The sequence below is a fragment of the Miniopterus natalensis genome, chromosome 10 (genome assembly GCF_054644295.1).
Source record: "Miniopterus natalensis isolate mMinNat1 chromosome 10, mMinNat1.hap1, whole genome shotgun sequence".
Taxonomy (NCBI): Eukaryota; Metazoa; Chordata; class Mammalia; order Chiroptera; family Miniopteridae; genus Miniopterus; species Miniopterus natalensis.
The window spans coordinates 39,037,055-39,049,393 of NC_142090.1; the positions used below are offsets into that span (position 1 = coordinate 39,037,055).

The 12,339-nt window shown below is 37.3% G+C and overlaps 1 protein-coding gene across 2 annotated transcripts in view; it reads right to left on the reverse strand.

Moving 5' to 3' along the window:
* RALA (RAS like proto-oncogene A) overlaps positions 1-12,339 on the reverse strand; it is a 76,041-nt gene that overhangs the window by 20,344 nt on the left and 43,358 nt on the right. For both annotated transcript variants that reach the window (XM_016207277.2, XM_087821079.1), the window contains exon 2: positions 4,653-4,803. In XM_016207277.2, the coding sequence (XP_016062763.1) occupies positions 4,653-4,766 (114 nt within the window). In that variant the 5' untranslated portion in view covers positions 4,767-4,803. The remainder of the gene's footprint in view (positions 1-4,652; positions 4,804-12,339) is intronic.

Genomic DNA, 12,339 nt, shown 5'->3' on the forward strand with positions numbered 1-12,339 from the left:
AATTCATAGAGAAAAGCCAAGGGGATCTCTCAGGTGGCCATTCCTCTAAAGGTGAATTAATTGGTATTTTTAGAGCATCTCACCCAGAAGCAGAATATACATTCAAGTGCACAGATTATTTTCCAGAACACACCACACGTCAGGCCATAAAACAAGTCTCAATAAATTTAAGAAGACTTAAATCATATCAAGCCTTCTCTGACCACAATGGTATGAAATTAGAAATCAATTACAAAAAGAAAACTGAAAAACACACAAACACATGTAGGCTCAGTAATGTGCTACTAAACAATGAGATCAAGAAAGATATCACAAGATACACTTTGAGTCAAGTGAAAAAGAACACACAACAACCCAAAATCAAAGCAGTTGTAGGGGGGAAATTAGAGCAATAAAGTCCTACCACAGAAGAAACAAAAATCTTATAAACCATCTAACCTTACACTTATAGGAACTAGAAAAACAAGTAAAGCCCAAAGTGAGTAGAAGGATGAAAATGGTAAGATCAGAGCATAAATTTTTTAAAAAAGATCAGTGAAAGCAAGAGCTGGTTCTCTGAAAACATAAACAAAACTGATAAGCCTTTAACCAGACTCACATTGCAAAAATTGAGAAGACTGAAATTATTAAAATCAGAAATAAAAGAGATCCGACAACTGACTCCACAGGTATAAGAAGACTGTAAGAAAATACTACAAACGTTTATATACCAACAAAGTGGACAACCTGGAAAGAGTGAAAAATTCCTAGAAACACCAAATCCTCCAAGACTGATCTGGGAAGAAACAAAAAATCTTAACAGACCATTAAAGTGCTAATGAACTCAAATCTGTAATAAAAAATCTCCTAACAAAAAAAGTCCTGAACCAGATGGCTTTACCAAACATTCAAAGAATTAACACCTATCTTTCTCAATCTATTCCAAAGAATTAAAGAGGAAAGGCTCTCAAACTCATTTTACAAGGCCAGTATACCCTGATAACAAAATCAAAGAAAATTATAGGCCAATGTCCCTGATGAACATAGAGGAAAATCCTCAACAATATATTAGCCAGCTGAATTCAGCAATACATTAAAAAGATCATACACTGTGATCAAGTGGAAGATACTCCCAGGATGCAAGATTGGTTCAAAGTGAACAAATCAATTAACATGATAGATATACCACATAAATAAAATAAAAATAAAAATCACATGATCATATCAGTAGATGCAAAAGCATCTGACAGATTCCAACATCCACGCATGATAAAAACTCTCAATGAAGTGGGGATAGAGGGAATAAACCTCAGCATAATAAAGATCATATATGACAAACCCACAGCTACCATCATACTCAATGGGGAAAAGTTGAAAACTTTTTCTTTAAGATTAGGAACAAGACAAGAATGTTCAAATTCACTACTTTTATTCAACGCAGTAGAAGTCCTAGCCACAGCAATCAGATAAGAAAAATAAATAAAAGGCATCCAAGTTAGAAAGGAAGAAGTAAAACTCATTATTGGCAGATGGTATGATACTACATACACAGAATCCTAAAGAATGCACCAAGAAACTATTAAAACTAATAAATGAATTCAGCAAAGTAGCAGGAAACAAAATTAATATTCAGAAATTGTTTGCATTTTTGTATACCAATAATGAACTCTCAGAAAGGAATTAAGAAAACAATCCCATTTACAACTGAATCTAAAAGAATAAAATACCTAGAAATAAACTTAACCAAGGAGGTAAAAGACCTATACCTGGGAAACTAGAAGACATTGAAGAAATAAAAGAAGATGCAAACAAATGGAAGGACATTCTGTGCTCATGGTTAGGAAGAATTAGCTTTGTTAAAATACCCAAACTACCCAAAGCAATCTACAGATTCTATGCAATCACTATCAAAATACCAATGGCATTTTTCACAGAATTAGAACTAAGAATCCTAAAATGTATGTGGATTCACAATAAATCCGTATAGCCAAAGCAATAATGAGAAAGAAGAATAAAGCTGGAGGTATCATGCTACCTGTAATCAAACACTACAAGGCTATGGTAATCAAAACAACATGGTACTGGCATAACAACAGACATGAAGATCAATGTAACAGACTAGAGAGCCCAGCCATGCTTCTATTGTCAACTAATATATGAGAAAGGAGGCAAGAATATACAATCGAATAAAGACAGTGTATTCAATAAATGGTGGGCAAATGACAAACATGCAAAAAGATGAAACTAGACTTTTTAAAACTAAAACAAATATAAACTCAAAATGAATTAAAAACATAAAAAAGGCATTAAACTCTTTGAAATCAGTCCTAGCAATATTTTTTTTGATATGTCTCCCCACACAAGGGAAACAAAATAAAAAATGGGACTGTATCACCCTAGCTGGTTTTGCTCCGTGGTTAGAGCATCGGCCTGCGGACTGAAAGGATCCCAGGTTCGATTCTGGCCAAGGGCAAGTAACTCGGTTGCAGGATCAGCCCTGGTCAGGGCGGGAGTGGGGGGCAATCACTCGATGTGTCTCTTTCACATCAATGTTTCTCTCTGTCTCTCTCTCTCCCTTCTACTCTCTCTGAAAAAGAAATGGAAAAAATATCCTTGGGTGAGGATTTAAGAAAAAAAAAAAGGGACTGTATCAAACTAGAGTTTTTGCATAGTAGAAAACTATCAACAAAACAAAAAGAAAGCTTACTGAATGGGAAAATATATTTGCTAGTGATACATTCAATAAGAGGTTAATATCTAAAATTCCTAAAAAACTCATACAACTTAACACCAAAAAACCAAACAATCCAGCTAAAAACTGAGCAGAGGGTCTGAACAGACATTTCTCTAAAGAAGACATTCATATGACCAATAGACATATGATATGAAAAGATGCTCAATGTCACTAATCATCAGAAAAATGCAAAGTAAAACCACAATGAGATATCACCTCACACCTGTCAGAATGGCTATCACCTATAAATCAACAAACAACAAGTGTTGGCAAGGGTGTGTAGAAAAGAGAACCTTCGTGCACTGTTGGTAGGACTCTAAATTGATGCAGCCACTGTTGAAAACAGTATGGAGATGGTTCCTCAAAAAACTAAAAATAGAACTACCATATGCCCCACTGTTATCTGAAGAAATACCAACCATGAATTTGAATAGACATATGCATCCCTATGTTCACTGCAACATTACTTACAATAGCCAAGATATGGAAGGAAGCTAGGTGTCCACTGATAGATGAATGGATAAAGAAGATATGGTACATATATACAATGGAATAATAAATAAAAATAAAATAATAAACAACACAGACACAAAGTCATAAATATTGAGAGAACAAACTGATGGTCTCTAAATCAGAAAGGGGTTTGTGGAATGGGTAAAAATGTGAAACAGATTCAGAAGTACGAACTGCCAGTTATAAAAACAGTCATGGGGATGTAAAGTACAGCATAAGAATATATTTAGTAATATTTTAATAACAATGTATGGTGTCAGATGGGTACTAGACGTTTCAGGGTGATCATTTCAGAAGTTATTTAAATATCTAATCACTATGGTGGACATGTGAAACTAATGTAATATTGTATGTCAATTAGAATTGAAAAATAAATTTTTTTTAAAAAAGAAGGCAATGATTAAAAATGTTAACTAAGATTCTAGAGCAAGAATTTTGTGGAAAAACATCTTATAAGCCTTAATTTTTGGAAAAAGAAACCATTATTCTTATCACTTGACAAAACTAAATAGTTTGTACACTTTGATTTTAAAAAAAGGATAGTATGGACAACATAACTGAACAAATAAATTAGTAATTTCATTTAAAGTACTATTTCAATTTTCCCTCTGTCCAAATTTTTTATTACAGTCACTGACAAGCAGGACAACTGATGGATTTAAAACTTTTGTGTGTATGAAAAAAATGCTATAGAAGGATGCAACAGGAGGAGACATGGGGTGGTAAAAATCTGCAAGACTTTTTTCAAGAGACCAGGTTTAAGCACTTGGGTAACCTCTCTGAGGGTTTGTTTTCTCATCTGTAAAATGGGGATACCACTATTGACCATGCAGGACTGATATTAGGATTAGGTAAAAAAGAGTAACCACAAAACCTTGCTTCTATTGGGAGGAAGAAGAATTGAGGCTAAATGCTTAATATGGATCGAAAAAGTCTAATAATATACTACATGCACACATATCTGTTAACCTGTCTAGTAATTATATTTTAGAGATAAAGCCTTTACTTGTTTAATGGTGAATGTAGTACCATGCCAAATAAACAATAAAGAACTTTTTCACTGAAGTTATTACAGGACAACTTATGTATGTGAACCTCAAGTCTCAACGAGGTAGTATATTCACCATTTCTATTAATTCAATGTGAGAATTACCATTAAACACTAAAAATAAAAAGCCAAATTTAGATTGCTTAAAAATAGGTACTGTTTCTAGTTCTGTTTTGTTTTTAAAGCATAAGGTTTTTATGAATCTTGAGTTCTTGACTTGTTATATAAACTTGTGCACAAATGTTGGCTCTGAATTAAAAAAAAAATTAATAGCTTTCAAGGATTCAAGGAATTCATCCAAAATAGCACCAAAACTAAGCTAGAGAAATACTCTCTGAAAGCCCAAACTTTGATATCTATTATAAAATCAGCACTTACCTCATCATACATGAACTGTAGAGTCAGAGCAGACTTGCCAACACCGCCACTGCCCACCATGATGACTTTGTGTAAGGCCAAAGAATTCTGACCCTTGGGCTTATTTGCAGCCATCCTGTATCAGAGTTTTCACCAAAGGATTAAGAAGAATCTAAAAAGAATGAGAGAATAAGTAATGCTCAGTACATTCTTCTTCAGAATTCCAGTAAAGAAAGAGATATTATATCCGTATGCTTCAAGAAATTAGTTTTCATCCTGCAGTGATTTTAAACAGATGGCAAATGAAGTATGCTCATTTAAGGGAAGAACCACTTACCAGAGAAAACCATGACAATAAAACAAGTATATAACTCAAGGGCATTTCTCTTATAATAGTTTTCAGTAATGAGCTGTGACCAAAAGTGAAAACTTCCCAGTAAAACTACATGTTGACGATAATATAGTTGTATGAGAATATAATCACACAGACTGTGAAAACTGGCTAAATGATCACTTTGTTTTCATATTAACCTTTATTGGTAATAATTGAAGAGATGTTTCTTCTAATTCCAGTAAGAAACTGGACAACAAAAAAGACTGCCAACTAAAAAGCTTGCTTGCTTACTTTTAGTTTAGAAAAGAAGAAACTGCATCCCAACAATTTGGTGGTAGAATTATCAATAGAATCCAACACCGTCTACCCCAACTCCCAAGTATCCGATCACTGGAACGTCGCTGTACCTTGGGGTGGATGGTCAATAAACAAACATTCAAAGGCCTGGATCTTGTGTGCCCTTCCTTGGAACATTTATCATTTGTTTACTACATGCCTGTGCTCAGTGTGGAAAGGCCAGGTTGCTCCAGAAGCTGTAGTGGTGAGGTACATTAATGGCACTTAGTTACCTTTGGCCATGGTACCAGGCCTTAGAAAAGGAGGCTATGAGGTCACAACAAACACTGAGTCTGTGTAGAGGACAAGCAAGGAGAGTTTCTCTTATTAGAAGACCCAGGGGACTGTACCCTTCCTTATCATCATCTCTTTGACTTACTTTTGCCACAGACACACCTTTCCCAAGTTGCAACTCATAGGACTACACCCCATCCTGCCTACCTCCCTATACTGTGCTAATCTCTCCCAGTTTGGCTGCATCAGACGCACACTAGTCCCCTTCAGTTCTTCATATACTCTTCTCCATCTCTTGGCCTTTGCTATGCAGTTTCTTCCATTTGGCACATTCTCAGTCTACCTGGCTAACTCCTCTGTTTTGGGGTCTCAGCCTTACCTGAAACTCTGAATCTAAATTAGGTTCTCCCCTGCCCTTTGTTCTCTCCTTATAGTACCTGATGCTTTTCCTTCATAACTGTTACCAAGTTGAAATTGCTTGAGTGTGTTCATTGTTTAATAGGGGTCTTCTTCCCCAATATACCAGAAGTAACTGGAGTACAGGGGCCATGTCTATTTGGGTTACTTTATACTTAATGTAACTAACATGGCTTGACAAAACCAGCCATTCAGTTCATAAGCGTTGAATGAACAAATAAATGTTCGAGGTCTGACTTAACTTTGACAAGTGCTTTAAACACTACTGGTGTAAAGTAGCTGTTGCTACGACAGACTCAATCACGAGTCTGGGCAAGGACAGTCTGCTTGGAATCTGTGCCTCTCACACTACCTGTACAGGGCACTCAAGACCTGGGCACTGCTTTATGCTGCACCTAGAAATTATGTCCATATGCCTATTTGCCAATACAGAAAAGTATTAAGAAATACACCCCCCAATCTTGTTATCCATTTAACAAGAACATGGTAATATCTTTTGAGACTGCTTTTAATCTATATAGAGCATAACTGAGATCATACTATATATGTAATTTCTGATCCTGTTCTTATCATTATATCATAATCATTTTAGCAGAAGCAGCTTGAAATGTGAAACATGATAAAGAATCTATGCTTGGAGGCTAGAAGTTCAATTCAACTCAAAAAACAGGATCGAGTCATTCTTTTTCCTAGATACCAAGAACATGATCATTAGATTCTGAACGACTATCCCTGCTCAGAAATAGTGAAAATAGTATACTTCAGATAAGTAATGAAAAGTGAAAAATACCAAGTTTATAGAGCATGCTGTTGCAGGTGTGCCTAAATAAATTAGGAAATTACTCTCTTACTCTTATGATCCTTGCCTGGCAGCTGTAATCATTTCACAGCTACGTAACTACTGCTTTATTTTCAAAACAGAAAGTACCACATGAACTCAGGGTGTTACCATATCAATTAATATCCTAAAATTGTGTGTGTGCAGTTTTTAAAGCAAAACATTTAGCAGTTACACCAGCTGGGTTAAAACACTTTTCCTTCTAGAACAATTTAAATATAGCCTGTGACTTAGGAAAGGCAGTGGGTACCAAAGACAGTTTTCCAAAGTGCAATTATTACCTAATTATGAGCTGCACATCCCATATTTTCAAGAGGCTATTCAGGAAAAGCTCCCTCCAAAAATATACTCTTCTCCCCACTTCAAAACCGTGGTATTCCACAATTTAGCTCCCAATCCCTACTCTAGACGCTATTTTGATGGTAAATAAGCAAAACCCCTACCTACCTGGAACTTCAGACACACACACACATATACAAGAAAATTCCATTTTTTCATGCTAAGTGCAACAAAGAAAATAAGGGGGCAATGGGATTAAAAAGTAGGGGGGAAGGGCTACTTTAACTGGAAAGGTCAAGGATGCTATCTGAAGAGAGAGCATGTGAACCAAGATCTGAATTTTATAAAGAACTCAGCTCCAAGGGAAGAGCATTCCAGACACAGGGAGTAACAAATACAAACATCTAAGATGGCAGAGGGTTTGTCATACTCTAGGGAACAGAAGGTAAGAGTAGATGGAGCCTTGGGAGGTGAGACTGAGAAGTAGGAGAGGCCAAATGACCAAATGCCCTGAAGGCTGTGGGAAAATGTAGTTTTATTACAATGGTAATGAGAAGACTCTGGAGAGTTTTTAAGCAGGATAGTGACATAATTTCATTTATTTTTTAAAAAAATTACCCTGGCTGGTATGTGAATGGATGCTATAAGTATAAGAATTGAAAGCACAGAAGGCTATCCCATAGGCAATGCAAGAGAGGACAGAGGTTTGGGCAGTAGTAGCAGCAGCAGAAATGGCACTAACACTAGTTGCCCCATTATAACAAGTACTGGTATAAGTACCAATACCATCTATACTGGGATAACAACAAACCTTTACTGAGTCTTCACTAAGTGACGGGCATTGTTCTGAGCACCTTTTACATCTTAACTTAGTTGGGCACCACATTTCATGTATGAACAATCCAATGATATATATACCATTTTAACTTTACTTAAAAGATGAGGAATCTGGGTCACAGAAGATGATTTGCTCAAGGCTCAGCCAGGATTCCAACTGAGGCAGCCTGGCTCTCCTAACCACTATGTTGGTTTGGGATACTTTGAGAGACACAGTAGGCAGGACTTGGTTAAGTAGATGGGGAAAAACAAAAGTAACTTCTAAAAATATCTGAATGTGTGGTAAAAGATGAGGAAGGAACATGTCTGGGAAAGAAATCCTAAGTTCTGCTTGTGTATTAGATATCCAACTGGAGTTGCTGAATAGGAAACTGGATGTTCTAATCTGGAGTTCAGGGGTGAGGGTAGAGATGTAATGTGACAATCATCTAAAAGAGACAGAAATTAATGAAGAAGGAGAGGATGGCTCTACGAGCAAAGTACCCCTAGGTATGAACCCAGGAGAGGAGACCAGGGCACACAGGAATAGGGACATCACTTTCTCTGTAATTGGTGAGGTAAAGCAAAGAATGGGGGTATAGGTGCAGGTAACAGAAAGATTTGGCTATTTCCTTATTAATGGAACCTATATTTCTTCAATGAAATATGAACACATACCTGATTTATTGAGTTGGAATTCAAAAGCAAACCTATCTAGGCAGATCAATGGAATAGAACATATATATAAAGGTGGCATTTCAAACGGGGAGGGGGAAAACATGGAAGATAATTCGATAAATAGTACTGGGAAAATGGTGAGCCATTTGGAAAAAAATAAAGTTGGATCTAGTCTCTTCACAACAATGTAAAAGAATGGGGAAGGCATAAATTTTACATAAAATGTAAAACATAAAATGTCATAAAGCAAGTTTGATAAATTTTAAAATAAAAAAACTTTTACATTTGAAAATGTTCAATTAGCAAAGTAAAAAGAAAATGTTAAACTGAAGAAAAATATTTACAATTCATTTCAAAGTTAAGAGATAATTTCCCTATGTAAAAAAAGTTACTGTAAGATCAGCAACGACAAAGAAATGGGCAAAAAATATGAACAGTCACAGAAAAGGAAATACAAATGGCTCTAAATATTCTCAGCCTTGCTGATAAGAGAAATACAAATAAAATTATATCGGGACACCACACTGTTGTTTTTTTGCCGGGAGTCATTTTAATTGTTTTATATTTTAAAAAATCTTTTTGCCCAGCCGGGCGTGGCTCAGCGGTTGAGCGTTGACCTGGGATCCAGGCGATCTGGGTTCGATTTCCGGTCAGGGCACATGCCCAGGTTGTGGGCTCAATCAATGACTCTCTCATCATTGATGTTTCTATCTCTCTCTCTCCCTCTCCTTTCCTCTCTCTGAAATCAATAAAGATATATTTAAAAAAAATAAATAAAAATAAAAAATAAAAAATCTTTTTATTGTTGCAAGTATTAGATATCTGCCCTTTTTTTCCCCATTGATCCCCTCCACCCAGCATGCCCCACCCTGCCTTCGCCACACTACTGTGTCCTTGGGTTATGCATATTTGCATAGAAGTTCTTTGATTAATCTCTCCCCGCCCACTCCTCCGCCCCTGCCTTCCCACTGAGATTCATCAGTCTGTTCCATGCTTCTGTGTCTCTGAATCTATTTTGTTCCTGAGTCTATTTTGTTTAGTAGATTCCACATATGAGTGAGATCATGTAAAACTGAATCAGGAAGAATCAGAAAACCTGAATAGGCTAATAACAACTGATGAAACCGAAGAAGTAATAAAAAAAACTCCCAGAAAACAAAAGCCCTGGCCCAGACGGCTTCACATGGGAGCTTTCTAATTCTTTCAAGTTGTAGAGTTAGTCAGTTATCTAAAAATTTTTCTTGCTTCTTGAAGTATGCCTGTAGTGCTATGAACTTTCCTCTTAGGACTGCTTCTGCTGTGTGCCATAGATTTTGGGTTGTTGTGTGTTTATTTTCATTTGTTTCCAGGAAGTTTTTGATTTCTTTCTTGATCTTTCTTATTGGTAACCCATTCACTGTTTAATAACATGCTATTTAGCCTCCATATGTTTTAATGTTTTTGAGTGTTTTTACTGTAGTTGATGTCTAATTTCATGCCATTTTGATCTGAGATGTTTGATGCAATTTCAATCTTCTCGAACTTGTAGAGACTTGTTTTACATTTAAGGTTATTATTGATAGATACTAATCTCTTGCCATTTTAATTCTTCATGCCTATGTTTCTCTCGATTTCTACTTCTAAATACAGCAGTCCTTTTAACATTTCTTACAATTCTCGTTTGGTGGTGATAAATTCCTGTAGTCTTTTTTTGTCTGGGAAGCTCTTTATTTCACCATCTATCTTGAATGACAGTCTTGTTGGACAGAGCAGTCTTGGTTTCAGACCCTTCTTTTGCATTACCTTGAATACTTCATGCCATTCCCTTCTAGCCTGTAGAGTTTCTGATGAGAAATCAGCTGACAGCCTTATGGGAGCTCCTTTGTAGGTAACAGATTGCTTTTCTCTTGCTGCCTTTAATAGTCTCTCTTTGTCTTGAATTCTTGGCATTTTAATTATGATGTGTCTGGGTGTGGGCCTCTTGGGATTCTTCTTGGTTGGAACTCTCTGTGCCTCCTGAATTTGTGTGACTTTTTCCTTGACCAGATTATGGAAGTTTCCTGCCATTATTTCTTCAAACAGGTTCTCTAAACCTTGCTTACTTTCCACCTCTTCCAGCACTCCTATAATGTAAATAGTTACATTTCATGTTGTCCCCCAACTCCCTTAAACTGTCCTCCTGTTTTTCAATTGTTTTTTTCTTTTTGGATCTCTGATTGAGTGATTTTTTTTCCACCCTGTCTTCTAATTCCCTCACCTGATCCTGAGATTCCTCTAATCTGCTATTTATTCCTTCCAATGTATTCTTTATTTCTGCTATGTCATTCTTCATTTCCTTCAGTTTCCACATCTTTTTTCATGCTGCTGAGCATCCTTACAATTAGTATTCTGAACTCTGTATCTGATAGACTGCTTATCTCCATTTCATTTAGCTCTTTTTCTGAAGACACCTCTTGTTCTTTCATTTGGGTCTTGTTTTTTGTCTCCAGATTTTGGCTGCCTGTTTGAGTTTGTTCTATTAGGTAGATCTGCTAGGACTCTCAGTCCTTTTGGAGGGTCTCTGGTGCAGGCCAATGTCACACAGTTTTTGGCTGGCCTTGAGCATCCTGTTTGGAGCTATCAACAACCCTCAGCTTGAGGTCTCCTCTGTGGTGCTGGGTGCATTTGGACAGGACCAAGAGGCACACCAAAGTCTGCTTTTCCAAGGCCCAGATCCAGAAGCAGATCAGGCAAAGACTCAAAACACTCTGAGGTCTGCCTCTGCCTGCAGGATGACCAATCTGATTCTCTTAATGAGCCTCAGGCTGCAGAAACTCCTTACGGTAGAGCAAGGTTTTCCAGCAAGGTGGGGCAACTGCTTCCCCCCCAGGCAAAAGCAGCATATTTTCTCCCTGAGAAAGATGCCCTCTGCAGTGTGGGGGAATGACTCAGCACAGGACTCCAAAGGGGTGCCCTCTGAGTTCTATTTCCAGAGCCCCAAACCCTATATTCTCTTTACATAACTTCAATCCACTCTGACCTCCCTCTGCTGGAGCCCAATGTGAGTGGCTGCACATGAAACTTTGTGTGTTTGCTCTTTAAGAGGGTGCATTTCCAGCCATCTCTCCCTGGCAGACAGAAACCCGGCTGCTTTTCACAGCCAGATGTTATGTGGGAACCTTTCTCTGTTCTGGTGCTCTTGGCTAGGAAGCCCAGCCTAGAGTTTAGACCCCCGAGTCCTCAGTGGGAACCCCCCAGAGCTGATATATCCCTCGGGACCTTCAGCTGCTGCCTGTGGGAGCCCAACCAGCCCTTTCATGTCTCTGCACTTCTTACCAGTTTCCACTCAGTCTCCACTTTTGGTCCTTGGTTATGATGGTACTCTCCAGATAGTTTTCAGTTGCAATTGATTATTCTGGATGGTGTTTCTATATTTTAGTTGTAATTACAGTTTGGTCCCAGGAGAGTGTCAGTGTAGCTTCCACACAGTCTGCCACCATCTTTAATGCCCCTGGGATATCACTGTGTTACTCATCAGATTGATAATAATATGTATGGTATTATAGCTATAGCTATAGCTCCTGTTGGTATACTTTTTGAATGTGAGTTAAGAATGGTTTTATGTTTTTCAAGGGTTGTAAACAAATCAAAACCAAGAGAAACATGAAACAGAGTGTAATGGCTCACAAATCTAAACTGTTTGCAGAAAACAATCTGTCAATCCTTGGTGCAGAGAAACAGGCACATTCATTGATTGCAACAGAAGTGTCAGTTGGGACACATGGCCATATGCTCTTTACCCATTTATGTGGAGGCAG